The 18819-nt window shown below is 37.9% G+C and overlaps 1 protein-coding gene across 1 annotated transcript in view; it reads left to right on the top strand.

Annotated features, from left to right (window-relative positions):
• Positions 1-18819, top strand: part of si:dkey-215k6.1 (transmembrane protein 132C) — a 163793-nt gene that overhangs the window by 140963 nt on the left and 4011 nt on the right. The window contains exons 6-9 of the mRNA XM_043240589.1: positions 13087-13292; positions 14571-14844; positions 15978-16169; positions 18458-18819. The exon at positions 18458-18819 is cut by the window's right edge and continues 4011 nt beyond it. Of these exons, the coding sequence (XP_043096524.1) occupies positions 13087-13292; positions 14571-14844; positions 15978-16169; positions 18458-18819 (1034 nt within the window). The remainder of the gene's footprint in view (positions 1-13086; positions 13293-14570; positions 14845-15977; positions 16170-18457) is intronic.

Genomic DNA, 18819 nt, shown 5'->3' with positions numbered 1-18819 from the left:
GTTTTTTTTAATAAATACTGATATTCTCTGAGGAGTTTTCTCTTCTTTTCTCACTGTCTGACCGCTCAAACTAAATACTGTGTGTTTGAGTGTATATATATATATATATATATATATATATATATATATATATATATATATATATATATATATATATATATATACTATATATATATATATATATATATATATATATATATATATATATATATATAAGATTTATGCAGTCTGCAAGATATTATTTTGCCATTAAATTAAGCACAGGAAATTTTATTTTATTTCTAACAATAGATTTACATTGTCTCAAAGGTCTCAAATGACATTTTCTAAAATTGTAATATATAATACAGTTTTTTACTGTACTTTTAAAAGGATATATGAAAAAAATACAGCCTAGATGAGCATAAACTTTTGACCGATCCTTCCTTAGCTAACACGGTGCTTTATCTGCTAGTAGTATCATTTTTGCACTCTGCATTTCCTTCTCCGTTTCTTTTGTAGAAGATAAAAAACACTTTCTTCTTGGAGCTGAGGGTCAATTGTTCCCTCGGGGGTTGCGTGGAAGTCGCATCAGAGTCTGCGTTGTCATGCTCTCCTGAGCTCTGAGCTAATAACTGAACTTTCCCCGATGCTGAGGCAATTTCCATTTACAAGCAGCAATATGTAGTTTAAATACAATCAATACCCGGTAACAATGAAAAACCCATTCCAGAGCTTTAATGCAAAGTTGAACAACAGAGCGTGTTATTAAGGGAATTACACGACGCTCATTTTCTGTCGGTGTAGAGATGGGGGAAAAAAGAGCATCGGGATAGAAGAGAATCTGCTTCATGACAGAAACATGTGGTGGAGAAATTGCGGCAGGTGTACCTGTCTACTTGCAGGTGTCATAAAGATGTGTGTGTGACCTCCGGCTGACACGCGTGACAGGTGTAAACAGGAAACATGACAGCGTTGCAACCGAGGACGAGATCCAGAAGTGCACCGTCAGGGTAAACTCGGCTACGGGAAATGTTCGCTAGCATAAACCAGCTTTATTTACACCAGGGGCGCTCAAACTTTTTGGGGACACCTTAAAAAGTGAAATGTTTATCCAAGGACCGACCCTCTCTTAATTGTTACAAGCTAACTATTGCTACAGTTTTGGCTTTTTTTTTGGAATTAGTTTTATTTTTATAATTTCCTTTCCTGTTGTGATATTTATGGACTGAGTTAAGCAATCCAAAAGTAGGTCTGCTTCACTTTTTATTACATAATTTATAACAACGAAAAGTAACAAATGCAGACGTTTCTTAATTTCATCGTTCCTCGACTTTCGCTTTTTAATTCTTCTGCATACTAACCGCTTTCAATCAATAAGAAAACACGCCTAATCGATTGGATTCAAAAAACCTTTAATGCAAATATATTATCAAAAGCAATGGAAATCGAGTGAAGGCATGAGGTTTTATCAGTTTAATCTTTTAAAGTCAAACAATTTCCACAGTTTCTTCAAGTTAAGCCAAACTTTTACTTTGATTTGTTGTCATAAACGCCCTGAAAGATCTGCGCATACGATGTGACTATAATTTTTCTCTGATGAAATGGTGAAATGTTGATGAAGTGACTCTGCAGAGCAGCTCTGGAGATGAAGTTCTCGTGTTAATGTTCTCGCCGCAAGAGCTTGAATACCTACCTCCGTTCCTTCATACAGAGACACGCAGAACATGCAGAAGTCGTATCCTTCTGCGCTTCAGCATTCGTGCAGCAGTCTATATCACAATACTATCCATATTCTACGCATTTCTTTTGTGTGACTGTATTTTCGCCAAAGTCATAGGGCCTTAAAATTATTTCGTAGATCTCCAGCTAGCTCTTCTAATGGACGCAGCATGAAAGTAGAAACAAAAAAAGAAAAGCGAATTGTGTCAGGAAACACAGCTCACGCGTTCCTTTTCAGTGGCGAACGAATTAATGAACGCAGGGTTGATGTAAAGGATAATGTCTCCCTTTCTAAAAGATGTCACCTTGTCACATGGCCACCCTGCAGGTTGAGGTGTGAATGTGATCTTATCTTTATCGCCGCACACTGCGGTTAATCAGTTCCACATTTGTGTGGGTTGAAGGGCTCGTAATGATGGCTGATCAAATAAATAAAGGAGTCGGCTAAAGAGATCCCATAGGCTTTAGCGCTCAAATCCCACTGTTTAACCAGCGTCTGTGAGAGCGAGGCCACGGCCTTAATTGGTTCCTGTGAAGACTCCCTCAGTAATGTCTGCGGTAATTGAATTTGACAAAGAACAAGAAGGACAGAGGCATGGAGGAAGGGGTGAGCGCGCGCGTGCGTGTGTGTGTGTGTGTGTGTGTGTGTGTGTGTACACACTCAGACACATGAGGACACACAAAACAAAGAGGATTATAAATCAATCTTTCACATCCTCACTCTTTTTTTCTCCGCCTTTCACGTTTTTCTCTGTTGTAACGTGTTCATTTATTGAGGAAAATGATTGGATTTTACCGTATCTGCGCTAGTGGAGACATTGCAGGTGTCCTCTATGTAGGAGAGAGCGCGGCGCGGAGAGCCGTACGGTGCTAATCCGTTTAATAACTCATTCACTTTGCGGTGACAGGCAGGCAGATATCCGGCGAGCCCGTAATCGTGTAAAACTCTGATCAGGTTAGGAGCATCAGGCCGCTTCTATTGTCAGTTTCAGCTGAGCTGCACAGAAACAAAATATGTTTGTCGAGAGAGAGAGGGGGAAAGAGGACCGCAGTGCGTGCGAGCGCGCGCGTGTTTTTAATTATTTCTCATCAGAAATCGTTACTTAGCTATGATCAATCTTTCATTAAGATTACAGAGTCGTATTTGTTAACCGTGGCCGCGGATCCAGAGACGGTGATTCATATTTATTACTGGAAACCTTCCAGATCTTAACGTGAAGGGCTTTTTTCTTGTGCGTTTCGCAAGTTTTAGGTTTCGATAATTAGCGAATGCATGTTTGCTGCGTGTACCGTAACTATGGAGACGGCAGACGGGGTCGGAACGCGTGAAGCAAAATAAAAAGTTTAAAAGTCAACTTTTGCCTTGGCTAAACTAAACAAGCTATTGAACATTTGCACCATTTGCATGGAGGTGAAAGATACAGTCTGTTGAACAATTAATGACTTAGAAATGGAGATGGTCTGCCTTTTGTTCACCTTATTTTTTTAAAACAGAAGTAAACTGTTTTCTGTGAATGTATGTATTGTATGTTTTCCCATTTATTAGCTGCCTGTTTTTTTAGTATCCCTGAAGTACTATTATAGAAATTAGATTGTTTAGGTACAGGTTAAACTAAATTAAAACGAGAACTGTGGCCTATATTTCAGTTAATGTTTATTTTATATTATATTATTTTTATTTTTGTACTTTTTATTATTTTTAATTTTTATTTGATCATATTTCAAGCAATTAAAATGTTCCTAGTTTCAGTTTGCGTTAACCGTAATAGCTTTGATTCAATTTCACAATAAAAAAGGCGACGATATGCTTTTTAAGGAAAAATGCAGGCCGCAAAACAAAAATGTCTAATTATGTTCAAATAATTCACATCTAAATCTAATTTAATAAAGTATTAGCAGTAAAATTATCTCGGTTTCTTTTCTTTTCTTTCAGATTAGCTATCTGTTTTGTTTTTGATGTTGAATGCTAAGCCTGAGTGATTTTGACTCGGTTAGAAAAGAGTGGAATGTTTTAGTGCGTAATCAGAAAAATTTCAATAATGTGGAGATAAACTGCTTATGACCCCCATAAACATCGCGGCTGCTAATCAATCACCCAGACGCCCTTTTAAAACTATATAGATATGGCTTCTTTCTGAGCTTGTGATGTACAGTGGATACGGCTAAGCTCCCATAATACTGCCGTCTCTACCCAGCGGACCCGTAACTCACAACTAATGGACCCTGTGAGACCCTCCCAGGAGCTTTTCCAGCTCTGGTAATAGCCTTTGACCTAACCTTCCTCCCTCTGCCAGCCCACGTGAGAGAGTAGGGAGGATTCAGTTAACCTTCCTCCCCAAACCCTCCTCTTCCCAACGGGAGCTATTAAAAGCCTTTTTTAAAGCATTCAGGGCTCACGTGACGGCCAGCGGAGTTTTAACACACGACAGAGCATGAGCTGGAAACTTCGCCCCCACAATCCGTGATGAAACGGCTAGGTGCGCGTACGCGCCACTTGTTTTCTTATGTGTTTACGTATATTATATCCCGAGCAGAATGCTGACAGATACTGTGAGTTATCTGACATGCAGCGCTCTGGCAGACATATGGAAACTTTCTGTTGTGTTAAAAGGTTTTTTCTTGTGAATTATTCAACAATGCGCTGTTTTCTTCACCATAAACACCTTAGAACAAAGCTTCCATCTGTGTGTGTGTGTGCCTGTGTGTGTGTGTGTGTGTGTGCAGATAAACTACTCAAACAGACGCTGTGGAAAATGAGACTGACATAGCTGCTGGTGCTGCGCTGTGATGGCAGTATTTTCTAATCAGATACTTTACAAGAGATTCACTTCACATGATATGATAGCATACTGTGTTAAGTAACCAAATACGCTCTCACACAGATGGAAGCGCCGCTTTAAGGTGTTTTTGAGAAACAATGGCAGATTGTAGCTGGGGTATCTGAGATATGTCTGGAAGCTGACGGCCAGTGTTTGCTGATAGCTGTTAAACATCTCTTTATTTTTTTCGCTCGTTTTTTGCGGCTGACCCGTCCGAGTTGGTTTCGAGGTCTTTTTGGCTTCACCGACAGTGCTCTATTTTGTAAGGATACCATTTGTAGGTATCTTTTGACTCGTCTCAAAGAAGGGCTTTGTTTTTAGTTCATCTCCCAAAGAGGATATGTTGATGAAGGTTTAGACCACTAATAATAATATCAGACATATTGGGGACACCCATGACTTATATACCTATGCAAATATTATGTAAATATGCCGCATATCAATTCAGATGTTTGAAAAAAGGCCCGGCTTCCCATTCTAGGACAAACTGACTCACAGAAGTCAACCCGCCGGCCCCAAGTGTTTCAGAGAGTCACAGAAGACTTAAGACTTAGGTTTGTCATTTTGTACTCTCACACTTATGTCGTTTTGTACATTTCCTGTTTTTGCAGTGCTTGAGCTTGAATATGAAAAAAAAATAAATAAAAAAAAAAAATATATATATATATATATATATATATATATATATATATATATATATATATATATATATATATATATATATATATATATATTTTTTTTTTTAAGCAAGAGAGCTAAGTACAATGTGTTCTTTACACAAAAAAAGAAAAAACAAAAACAGGAAGAGGTCTTGTAAACTACACTACCCTTAGTCACAGCTATATAACATCATCTTTTCTAGATTTTGGCTAAACGTGGGCTACTAAACGAAAGAAAACAATCTGTTGACAATAAAGTATTTTTAAGATATTTAAATTTTTTGATGCTTTGTTAAAAAAAAAAAAGGTAACTCGTATAAAATTGCATTTAAGAGAAAGAGAAAAAAGGCTCACTTCCCATTTTATTATTACATTCAGAAATAAAGATCTAAAAACCCTAACCCTAACATTATAAACGCCATGCACAGTTATTAGTTCTGTGAAGTTAAGACTATAGGCTATAAAAACATAAATCCAAAAACTATTTAATTTAAGGTGAAACTGATAAATCTGTCATTTAGCACCATGTTTCACAACAGATCTGAATGCTATGATATTATTACTCTTCAGACATTGTACTATTTTGATGTAATTGTAACAAGATTTTTTATGTGGTATCAGTTATGAGTTTGACAATCCCACTTTCTACGTTTCCTTTAGAAACATGCTAGTTTATGGTCAACAGAATAAAAAAAAACATGCAGGTTTGAAACGAGGGTGAGTAAACAATGGCATTTTTAATATATTTATACCTCGAGCGAACGGCCGATTGTAAGTGCGCATGTAAGTTAAAAAAATCAGTGCAGATCCGATGACCCCAGTTTGTGACTTATTAACAGACCGCTGATTGAAAAAAAAAGCGATGAATAAGCATTTAAGTGTATTTGGAATGAGCTGAAACTACATCAACAAGAATCTTGCATGCAGATGGAAAACTCTCTGATTGATTAAAGATGGAAGACGTAAGGTTAGCATAACATTTTTGAACTCTGCGTTGCCTCTCTCTCACTCTACCTATTAATCTTCCTCCGTCTCTGTGTTCCTCTGTGATGCTCTGATCATTTGCCGAGCTTTTAAGTCCCACGTCATGAATGCAAGGCGACAGGCAACGATGAGCGCTATGATCAATCACAAAAAAAATCAAATTATGCTAAGCTAAGTACTTTGAGAGTGAACATAAGGAGAGCGAGAGAAAGGTTTATGCTATATGGGTCTAATATCAGAAATCTTACTCCGAAGATACGCGTTTTGAGAAATCACCTAAAGGGGAAGATTGACAGATGAAGTTTTAAACTCATCATGTACGTTTAACAGTGCCAGATTCCCACACGAGGCTCTATGGGAGTCTCTAACCGCAGGCAGTGTCACATTTAGAACCTGGAATCTGAATTTATCGCCTTCTGCAGTGGAAATGCTTTAAATTCAAATTCAATTGCAGTGTAAACTCTTTGGAAGAAAGTCAAGCTTGGATGAGCGGGTAACTGTAACTTTATATCAGTGTGAGTGTGAGTGCAAACTACAAACGAGTTCAGAGACCGAGGGCTTCTCAGCGTTTGGCATCTTGTTCGTGGCCGTGGGTTTGGTTTATTGGTGAGGACGTTTCAAAATCAATCAGAGTATACCGCGGTACAGGCTCGCAGATGTTAAAAAGTCTGTAGTGTTTATGAAATTATGAAAGTTTTTGTCGTATGGTATATATTCATGTATTCTTCAGGATTTTCTGCAAAAGAGAAGAAAAAGAAGCATCCTATTTCAGCAAGGCATTTGTTGGCTAACAATAGAATACAACAATACAATACTGCAACGATTTTAAAATAGCTGTTTAAAAACATTTAAAAATGTGATTTGATTTTTTTTTATTGCACATGTGATTTTTTTACATCATTACTCATTCAAATGTGATGACGAAAACTAACTTTATAAATGTTAAAAATATCGCTGCTTAATGTTTTAATATTAATATTTTTGTGGATTTGTAATACATTAAAAAAAATTGAAAGTTCAAGAATTTAAATGTCTTTTAAAAAGTCTATACTCAGTTATGCATCCTTAGTAAATATAAGTTATATATATTTCTAGTTATATATATTAAATATAAGTATATATATATATATATAGAGAGAGAGAGAGAGAGAGAGAGAGAGAGAGAGAGAGGGAGATACGATAAATGCTAAAAAAATGATTTGTTATATTTTGTGCATTGATAGAATATTACACATAATAATCTCAATATTTGCGTTGTTAAATGTGTTTCTATGTGCTTAAATACAACTTGCAAGTTAGCATAAAAGGAAATAAAAAAATGCTTTCTTTTTACAATTGGAAATGACACGTGTTTGTAATACATTCTGTTCTGATCATATTGTTATCTTAACTTTGTTAAGTCTACACTCATGATGCTGGAGAATGCTCATATGCATCTAAACTTCATCAGATCATAATAAAGTTTAGATGCATGTGTGCATTCTCCAGCATCATGCCATAAAAGCAGTAATAGTGAAGACGATCCCTGCGTGGAATCATCTATCTGTTTTAAAAACCTCTCTTTGTACCTGACCATTCTTCTGCAAGCAGTGAACCAGATCTGCTCTTGCCTGTCTGGGAAATTGATTCCACCCCTTCCAGCTGATGCCCACCATCTTTGTCTTCCTCTTTTTGTTTCTGTTCTTTCTCCTTCTTTCTCTTCTGCTCTCCCTCTCTTGCCTCCTCTTTGCCCCCTTCCAATCTCCGTCTCTCTCTTCTCCTCCTCACCGCGGCAGAGAAGCAAGTGCCAATTCTTCCGAGTAATTTGCGAGCGGGGCGGATGATGGGATTGGTGGATTGCGGCACCTGGCGCTGTTTTGCATTGTCAGCCAAATAATCTGTGATTTATCACTCCAGAGATGAGCAGAGAGTGGAGGAAGACACAGAACAGAAAGAGTGGAATGAATTAAAGTGGAGAAAAGAACAAAAAACTGACAGGAAAAACAACATTCTGCTGGTAGAAAAGTGAAACTCAAGCAGCCAAGATCAACAGAATGACTGAAGCCATAAACAAACGTATATGAAAAACGGTTGCTTTAATTATTATTTTAAAGGTTAATTCTTAAAAAAAAACCTCTTTAATGCTATTGTTTCCTTTAACGTTGGTATTTTTGTGTTTCCATAATTCTTCCATTTTTGCTGTTGTAGCTTTGTTCTTGATAAGAAGGCCAGTGATTCTGTGCTTGATTGATAGCCAAGAGATTCAAATGGGCGTGGTGTGATTGAATTTTCATCTGCCAATCAGCATTCATTTTGCTCCGTCTCTAGACACTACAGGCAAAACTGGCAAATATCGAAATATAAAGAGTTACAGTAATCGAGATGAGATCGAAGGAATAGTGGAATTTTAAGCAGTTTTAACTTGCTTCTCGTATGTGGAACAATGATCGTCATGAGATTTTTAACCAAACATAATTTCTGTTTTGTTATCGTTCAAAACCAAGACGTTTTGCTTGAAAAAAATGGCACCTATAAGCAAATTTAATGAGAATAAGATCAGAGAGAGAATTGATCCTTGTGGCGTGAAAGAGGATGTACGGAGGAAGCGTGCTGACCGGTGGAAATGCGAAAACGTCTATTTGATAAGAAAGAACGAACCAAGTACCGTGTAGACCCACATGATTCTCCAACCTAGAAAGAAAGACTTCACTATCGATCATGTCAAAAGCAGAAACTAAATCTAAAAGTACCAAAGCCACAACATTCCCTTTGTCAGTTAAAGTAAAATGTCATCCCATACTTTTAATACTGTTCCTGTGCTTTGATTTGAATTTTTTCTAAAAATATTATTCAGATTCAAGTGCAACTTTAGCTGGGCTAAGACAACTTAGTGAATTAGATATTGGCCTAAAACTATTACAGTTGGTGGAATGAAGAGAGGGCTTCTTCGAAAGAGGGGTCACCAAAGCTATTGGAAAAATGTCCCTTTGCTTAAACTAAGATTTAAAATCCTTAAAAAAAACTATCCCAATGACATCATCGATTTTCTTTAAAAGTGTAGGTGAAACAGAATGTTGGCCTCAGATGTTCAATAACATCTTTACAAATTTTAAAGGAGATAGGTGCAAAATCACTCAGATTGAGCACAATCTCCCACGGTCAAATTAGATCTTAACAAAACAGTTTTGTCAGTAAAAAATGTACAACATTTTTCACACAGCTGAACAGACACATTGGGGAAGATGTCAAAAGGAGGATTAAGTACAGAGTTTATAATGGAGAAGATAGAATTGGGTCTATGTGATTTGCCATCGATAAGATCAGAGAGATATTTAGATTTGGCGCCATTAGCAGCTTTCTGATATCGATTTAGTGAATTCCACCACATTTCATAGGCAATCTGCAGCTTATCTTCATCATTTACGCTCCACTTTTTCTGCAAGCCTTCTGGAGAAGCATGATGGAGTCATTCATTTCGAAATACGACTTTTTTGATTTGAGCGGGGCAATAAGGTCCAAAGAAACTGTGCATTTGTGATTAAAACAATTAAAAAGACAATTCACATCAAGTGTATCTGAAGATTTTTATATAGAGTTAAAGAGTCACCCATTTCATAGCCATGAGATTCATAGCCAGATTTAATAACTGCTGGTCCAAGGAAGAGAGCAGAGATACACATTTGTGATCAGAAAAAACGTATATCATTGATTTCATTGATAGAGATTTGAAAGCCCTTATGAAAAGTAGTTCTTCTACTTTAGTCCTGCATTTTTCCTGAAAATAACGGCACACCTTAGAACGTTCATCAGCCAATCAGATTTGAGCATTTAATGGCCCTCTAATATACAAAATATGTATATCCTTACTGAAAATCCTTGCCATACACATTGCACGTTATTCCCATTCAAAATGAGTTTCTCTCTAAATTCTCTCCAAATATCAGGACCTAAAGGACCAAATGGGGGCAGATGCAATAGAGGTATTAGAAAACCTCCAATTGTTTTTGGGTTGTTCGCCCTTTTTTGTTGAGACATAATTTTCACTTTATAGTGCTCCTCTCCGCAAAGAAACACTGGCCTTCATCTCTTTCTCATTGCCCAGTCTCCTCTCCCCCTCTCTTTAAAATAGAGACAGAGATTAAATCGATTTTTCAGTGTCATCAAATCCATGGCTCAGCTCTTTGGCTTTGTCGAAGGGAAGTGTTTATACAGGTCCGTTCCGAAGTCACAAAATAATACGGCATCAGCTGCAGGACGGGAGCAAAACTGAGAAACCAGGTGTAGAGGAATGAACAAGAGAGACAGTGTTGAGGACTACCACTTAATATTTTGCTAAAATACTAAAATCAGTAATAAAATGAAAATTGTTAAAATGTTAAGCATAAACAAATCTTTCCACCAGCGATAACTGCATTATATGCATTTTTTGTATTTATTCAAATATTGAGTTGTAATTGTATATCTACTGAGTCATCTGTAATTCTATTTTACGGATGTTGCAATATGCAATATATTAGTTCAACATGATATGAACATAGAATACTGTGGCCATTTCTATTTGATCATATTGATTATTATTCTGCTTCGCGACTACTATTTTTTTTATTTCAATACAATGCAAAAATAATCAAATATGCTGCTTATTTGGATCAACCTTGGCTGTTTCTACAATCATCGGGCTCAGGGGAGAAGTGTGATGCCGTGTCCCAGCTTCCTGAATGTTTTTATAATGTCATGTTTTTGATGTTCTGATATGGCCACATGCCACTTTAGCTGCCATTTTCCTCTGCCATTAGCCTTGCAGTCCTCAGACCTGACACAGTCATTTCTGCTGCGGAGAATGACGGGGTGACGGCTCTTAGAACAACACTGGAGATGATCAGAAAGATGGGTGGATTGAAAAAGGTGCAAATTGCAAGAACAGAGATGGAAGCAAAGGTAGAGAAATTGAGCGTAGCCTCCTTGCACGGAATTCTGGGTAATTGCTCTTTCAAGAGTCACACACAAAAACTTGAGCACTTCTCGAGGGTGCTTTTTATAAACTATCATTGTGGGGTGGAACATTACATCCTATATAAAAGACGTATACTGCACGGAGTCTGGCATCTGTGTGTGTGTGTGTCTGTGTGTGTGTGTGTGTAAAAGAGACAGTGCATTTACTTTGATGGAATGACATTTTATCTCATATTTGTACTCTAATTGCCTGTGTTGAATGAATCACGCTTCATTTTAGTTGGACTTGCTTTTAAAAGGTTCTTTGTTTAACTGTCTGTTTAGAATGGCAATTCAATCCATCTTTTTCTCTCTCTCTCTCTCGCTCTCACAGATCAAGTATTCCCAGACCTCTTGACATTTTTTTTTCCTCTAAAATAATTTGCCTCATAATTTGGTTTAGTGTAACAGTCTACATTCGAGTACTACACATATGGCGTAGGATTAGAAATAAGCTTTCAGTTGTCGGTACCAATAGCAATGACTTATGACCTTTTAATTATGAGTCTCACTCTTTAACCATTAAACTGTGCTTTTCACAATTCTCAATACCAGTACAACTAAAACACAGAGGCTATAGAGCACCACAGTCTTCCATTCCATTCGTTTTTTAATAAAGAATTGATTTTTCACATGTAAACATTTCAAGACAGACTTACGATCTATTATAAATGGTTTTAAGCCGCACATAATTTTTTAATAATCTTGTGTAAATGTCAATTTGTACTATTTTCTTACGTCATTCACAACAAGAGATTCATTCCCTTATAGACTTTTACACCCTTGACTACACATCAGATTTTCAAGTATACATTTTTTGATTAAAATGAAACTCTGTAATATTAGGAGTCAACGCAAAGCCGATTACTTAGTTCACAACTGTTTATTAAAAAGTTAAAAAGGCCTATAAAAGAATAACTTGAGTGAATATTACACAATGTGAATATTACGTTACACTGTAGCAATGCCATGCAGCCTTCAGGTATTTTCCAATTAAGAACTCATTGCTTCACGTTGTTAACACTAAATGGTTAGCAATTACGTACATGCAGATCAAAGCAATGGTTTTTCATGAATAAAACTACACGCCCGTGTTTAGTAAACAAGCGATGCAAAATAAAGCTGCTTAGCCGAATTTCTCTTAATATTGGAAAAGCATGGCATGACTGCAAGTGTTCAAACTATTTACTGAATAGGGTTGTTAAGTGCTATTACAGAACTGCTAAATTTTGCATAAGTGCATCTGTATTGTATGGCATTGTTACACGTCTGTTCTCCTCTGAATATCTCTTCACCCCTCTTATTTCTTCTCCAGCTCTTGTTCCTTTGCTTTCATTGCTAGGTGATTAATATTACCAGGAAGTACACTATGGAAAATGCACAAAAGCTTGAGCGATTCGAACGCTGCGTGATCTGTAGACGCACACATGCAATAATTTCATATTTTGGTCTGCCCCCATCGTGACCCTGAGCTGTAATAGTGAGATGTGACTGCTTCATGCTGCTTGAGCTTGTGTGTGTGTGTGTGTGTGTGTGTGTGTGTGTGTGTGTGTGTGTGTGATTTACCGGTAGGAAAAAGATGGTGCTGTGTTCACCATGACAACGTCACACAGACACAGCCCATCAAAGTGTCGTAAACGTCCAGCGGATACAGACCACCATTAATCACGATGGAGAGTAAAGAGGGCAAAATATAGAGAAAAGATAGGGGGAAATAAAGTCCCGATAATAAAGAAAGAAGAAGAGGCAGAAGACGGGGGGGATAAACAAGAGAAAGGTTTTTCTTGCCTTCACATAATTATGTGAAAAAGTGCTCTCTCTTTAGAAGAGTTTAATTGTGGCCAGTGCAAGGGGAAGAACCATAGGAAATGCCACAGCCATTGCAAAACCCACAAAACAATCACAACTGCTGGATTCACCTCCACTTCACCTTTCTTTTTCTTGCACTGCAGGTATCTCTTGGTTGTGATGAGGTGCTGGTAAACGGGAAAGAGAAGAATGGGCATATCTCTCTTCGAGTGAACTTTACCTACCTCTATTTGACCAGCCAATTAGAGCTCACCGTCTGGGTGCCACGGTTACCGCTTCAAATTGACGTCTCTGATGCCGAACTCAACCAAGTCAAAGGATGGAGGGTACCCATCATCACCAACAAGAGGTGTGTGTGTTTTTGAGAGATGCCAAAACGCGCAGGTGTGTGAGAGCTGGCACGTGAGGAGAAGGGCACCGTTTTTTTTTTCTGCCAGAGATCTGTAACAATCCCTTTCGTTTTCACGGTATACACTGTATGTGAGCATGTGTGTGTGCATGTTTGTTTTTTCAAAGCCCATTTCTGCTTGTTGGCCTTCGGTCTGTCTGCTGGGCCCATTTTTCAATTTGGCCAATTTCTGTCTCTCTGCTGGTAACAACAAAACCACTGTTACCACCAGGAACCACACATTCACGCACACACACACACACACACACACACACACACACACACACACACAAAGAGAAAAAAGCAGACAACTAAATAAATAAAACAAAACCAAATAAAATGACAAGGGAAAAGAAAAGAACAAAATTGGATAATTGCTGGAGATCAGCCTCTTTTCCTTGATTGTAATCAGTCAAAGCTTAGCTTTGCCAAAGATGTTTATAATTGCTTTTTTCTTGGCCCTCGGTGTAACATTTGGAGAAATAAGTCATGTGCTAAAACATGCTTTCTTTCTCGTTTGGTTCCAAACCTGTATGACTTTCTCCTGTGGAGATGTTCACAGTGCTCTTTTCCACACAGTGAAAGCCACTGAAGTGAATGCTCTAAAGATTTTATAACAAATAGTGTGATTTATTATGCAAGAGTGAAAATGAGACGTGAGAACGACAGCAGATTTTCATTAAAACATGATTTAAATTCTCTCCCACAACGCTGGCGTCTAGTGTAGGGCCCATTTGGACTACTATTCTGGTACTTTTATGTTGTTTTTCTCCACAATGTTGGACAACTACTGCCCCAGTTCACTTTTATGGAAAAGTATTTTTTTCATCAGTATCAGTTTCATGTTAGAAAGAAAGCCATACAAGTTTGGAACAACATGAGGGTGAGTAAATGATGACAGAATTGTCATTTTTGACTGAACTATCCCTTTAAGGAAAACATGACATAGTATTATGTTGATGTTTGTATTTCATCATTCTTAGAATCATTATCATTTATTTAATTATTTTCCCTTTGAATCTAATTACTAGTATTTCATTATTTCATCTTAGCAAACAATCTTAGAAATCAACCCATTAATGTTGTACTATTGAATAGTGTGATTATGCACAATGGCATTTCAGTTGTGTCTTTTTTTTATCTTAATGCCACCAGCCAAAATAATGTCTCCACTTCATTGTCATAAAGCTACTAAACACGTCGTTTTCTTATCTTATCCATGTTTTCTTTGTTGCCCAGGCCAACGCGGGACAGCGAGGATGATGAGGAGGATGAGAGGAAGGGCAGAGGCTGTGCCTTACAGTATCAGTACGCTCTGGTGCGTGTTCTCACACACTTCGTAGCCGAGCCAGTTGGTCCTGGTGGGGAACTTGTGCACATGCTGGGTTCTGATTGGTCAGCCGACATCACAGAGATGGTCCTGGACTTCCTGAAGGTAGAAGATACAGGCATTGCCCGACTAATTGACGGAAGGGTGCTGGTGGGGAGAGACAGGGGCATGACCTATATACAGGTAAATATCTATCTATCTATCTATCTATCTATCTATATAACATGAGCTGGGTAGTAACTGATTACTTGTAATCTGGATTATGTATTCAGGTTCCAAAGTGTAAAAAAACTATACTTTTAAAAAACATTTAAAAAACAACAACTCATATTTAGATTAAGTTTTACTTTTATACAATTTTTTTAAGCATGTTACATCGGTTTCAAGATACACATTTTATCAGTGCTGTACAGTATATGCATTCCCTTGGAATCAAATTCATTCCTAATTTATTCAGTGCCAGTTTATTTGACTGCATCTGTTTGATAAACAGCTCAGTTTTAAATAAAGTCGGCACACAGATAAAGACCGGTGACAAACACAGAAAGAACCTGAGTGATAGTAACACCTCCCTTTTCAGACACACTGGAAATATTCACCCCTCATTGCAAAGATGTTATTGCATCTGAGTGATAACAAGCTTGCTTGTCTACAGGTGTTAAAATCTCAGCGGTGTTGAATGCTCATCCCAGAGTCAAGTGTTCTGTTGGAAACGCGTAGACTGAGAGGCCCTTGTGTGTTTATGTTCATTTCCTCCGCGTGTTTGGCTTTTCATGTCTGTCTGTCTCCATTTACACTTTATCATGTTTCACATGTAGGTCCAAATTTGTGCTGGTTATATAAGACCTCGCATGTGGTTTTGAGTTTGTTTTTATTCTGCGTGGAATTCTCTCCAGTCCTTTTTTCATGCTGTTTTTCTCCCTGTCGTTTAGGCTTCCGCCACCCCTTTGATTTCCTGCCATTTTCGTTTTTTTTTTTTTTTTTCTTTCCTTTCCTCCCCTCAGCTCGGGAATCCTCATGGTGTCACTCAACAGTTTGTGTCCACGGTAACAGAATATGGTGCTCGACGATGACATGTTGATTCTGAGAGCTCTTTGTACACCTGTCATACTGCCTGTCTGTCATCATAAAGCAATTGCAAAGTGTCAGTTTGTATCTCCTCGCCTTTTATAAGGATGGGGGATATTACATAACGGAAACAGGGACGGGAAATGGTTTTCAAATATTTACAGAAATTGTTTCAAATGAGTACATTTCGTAGATGTATAGATAGCATTTATCCGAACAATGGGATGACTGGCTTTTGTATTCCTCAGGTAATATCCCCCTTTTCGGACTCCATTCTGGCTGAGAAGACCATCACTGTGGTAGATGATAAAGTGACCATCAGTGATTTGGGAGTTCAGCTGGTGGGCTCTTTGAGTCTCTCACTACAGGCCAGCTCCACCAACAACAGAGCCTTCTACATCACAACCACCGCTCAGGACCTTTTGCACACACCCAAACAGGTGAGGGCCATGAGAAATGGCCAACAGAATATTCCAGTTACTTCTATGCGTTATGGACCTAGACGTTTAGGCTATAGCGAATTGGCTTGATCGTTTCAAAAATTAAAGTGTCCCTTTGCAAAGTAGAATTGCAGCCATGTCAAGTTTTTAGGTATCTAGTCGAGGCCGGTGCATTAAAGTAAAAGAGCAGTGCAGTTTGAAAGCAAAAGCTTAAACAGTTGCAAAAAGCGTCCACACGCAAGAGGTTCACATCAGAAATAGCATTTTAGAATACATTTTAAGAATTTTTGAAGAGTCTGTGGCTAAAGAGAGAGCGGGAGATATTAAAGACTTAAATACTCGAAAAAGGAACAATCTTTCACATACTTTCCCGACCGTGCGACGTTATATATCAACCGTCCACAGTCTGCCCTGCCAACAGTACAGATACCACTGCGGAAATAATCCAGTATGCAAACACATTCTGCAAAATGTTCTGGCCTCTGTTTGCTCTATTAACCCATGGCCCCTCACTGGAGGCACCGGTGTTCATTTTGGCAGGCGTGATTATAACTGAGAAGTGAATAGCTCTAATATTCTCCTTTCCCCTACAGTGCTGTTTGGAATCATCTGATTAAAGTATCTAAAATAGCAGCTCTGCTAAAAATCGGAATGCTTTCCCTGGCTTCTGCCAGAGTTTTCCCACGCACAGGGCCCAAGGTTAACTATGAGTGAATGAGAGTGGGTGGGAAAACACTGCAAGAGTCTCATTTGGAGTTGTTGGCAATTACGGATATTAAGAAAAAACGCTTTTTGTCTCATTTGAAGAAGCTGCCAAAATCAAGGTGGCCACATATCTGCAGGCTGTTCTTGTACACTATTTTTGACACTAGCGTAGTTGATCTGCGGTTCACGTTTTCACTCTGTTGAGCATTTGTGAATAACTCCACACATTCTACTTCCTATATAATAATAATGATCCATATCCTAAAATCACCTCTCTCTTTCCTAGCATATCATTTAGTATTTCTTAAATTATATACAACTACATTTTTAGATAAGCTAAAATGAATTTGCACAGCCTGCAAGTGCTGCTACAGATATGTTTGTGAGCTCCTTGAAAACATGACACTTTAGTCTTAAAGCGACAGATCACTCAAACATAAAAATGACGAAATCATTCACAGACTTTTTAAAAGGTTTTTTACGTTCTTCTGTGGAAATTTTGAAAAATATACAAGCTTTTCTTTCCCACACATTGAAAACATACCAGATTAGACTGTTCTGCAAGCACGTTTTACAGGTTTAGAACAACGTGGGTGAGTAAACCAGAACTTTAACAACAGAATTTTAATTTTGAGTGAACTGTTCCGTTAAAGCAACTCTTTTCAGCCCCTTAATACTGATGAGTTGTGCTTCCTTGTTGTTAATGATGACTAAATGGGGGAATTCCTTGTTTTAGCAGTAAATGTTGAATTTGAGGCACTCTCTCTTTGCAGCCACATGAAAAGAAAGTTTATTGTTTTTAGCATGACAACTTCTATTTAAAGTAACCTGTAATGGTCATATATTTATCATGGGAAATGTTGAATTCATTCACAGGCAGTCTGTAATTTGTTTCACACATGTTCAGGGACTTCAAATGTTTTCAGAGAAGAAATTCTCATTTTCACAATACAGTACTGTATATAAACCTTCAGTCTTATGATGCAGCAGCTATAAAAATTAAATGTTTCAAAATTGGGTTTGTTATTAAACGAGAGACCAAAAATAAAAATTTGGTGACTATTTGCTCTTACGTCTTACGTCGTTCCAAATTTATAACACAAAAGGGTAAATGTGTAAAAATTTTTACTAGCTATTCTTTCCTGAGTGAATCATTTTTGAGTCGTTTTTTTTAAATGCTTTGGCTTTAGTTCAATAATCTGAATAATTTCTTCACAAATCAGACAGATTTGGTTCTACAATTTAGCTCACTGGCTCACAGACTGACTGTGTGGAGGTTAACAGGAGGAAACTGGTCAAGCTTTTCTATGTAATTACAATAAATGGAAACTGATGCTTCAAAAAGGATGCCAAAATTTATCATTAAAGCAGCTCATATGACTCATGCACTCTATATACATTTGCTGACATCACTGAATATAAAGTCACTTCTCACCCTTTTTCTCACTGAAGTCACTACTCACCCCCTTTTAACCTGTGACTGGATCGTTGAGCCAAGAACCAGATTTTTAAACAGGTCATTCAAAGTGGTTTTGTGAACTGGATAAAAATAATCAATGAATCATCTCTCTCTTATATTTCAGGAAGCCATTATCAGTGCATGGATTCAGTACAGCGATGGCTCTGTGACCCCTCTTGACATCTATGACCCTAAAGATTTCACTGTAAGCATCACCTCACTGGATGAGAACGTGGTCTCCACCTATCAGGATCAGTCCCAGCATTGGCCTGTGGTGGTGGCAGAAGGTGAAGGGCAAGGAGCACTACTGCGCGTGGAGATGATGATCTCAGAAACCTGCCAGAAATCCAAGCGAAAGAGCATTTTGGCCATGGGGATAGGAAGCGTGCAGGTGAAGTTCGGACAGAACGACCTGGAGCAGAGGAGTGGAACTCAGGAGGAGAACAGTCTGGACAACAGCACAAACGAACAGAAGCATAAGCTTCT

This window comes from Puntigrus tetrazona, chromosome 5 (assembly GCF_018831695.1).
Source record: "Puntigrus tetrazona isolate hp1 chromosome 5, ASM1883169v1, whole genome shotgun sequence".
Classification (NCBI taxonomy): Eukaryota; Metazoa; Chordata; class Actinopteri; order Cypriniformes; family Cyprinidae; genus Puntigrus; species Puntigrus tetrazona.
This window is presented reverse-complemented; position numbering and strand designations above follow the sequence as displayed.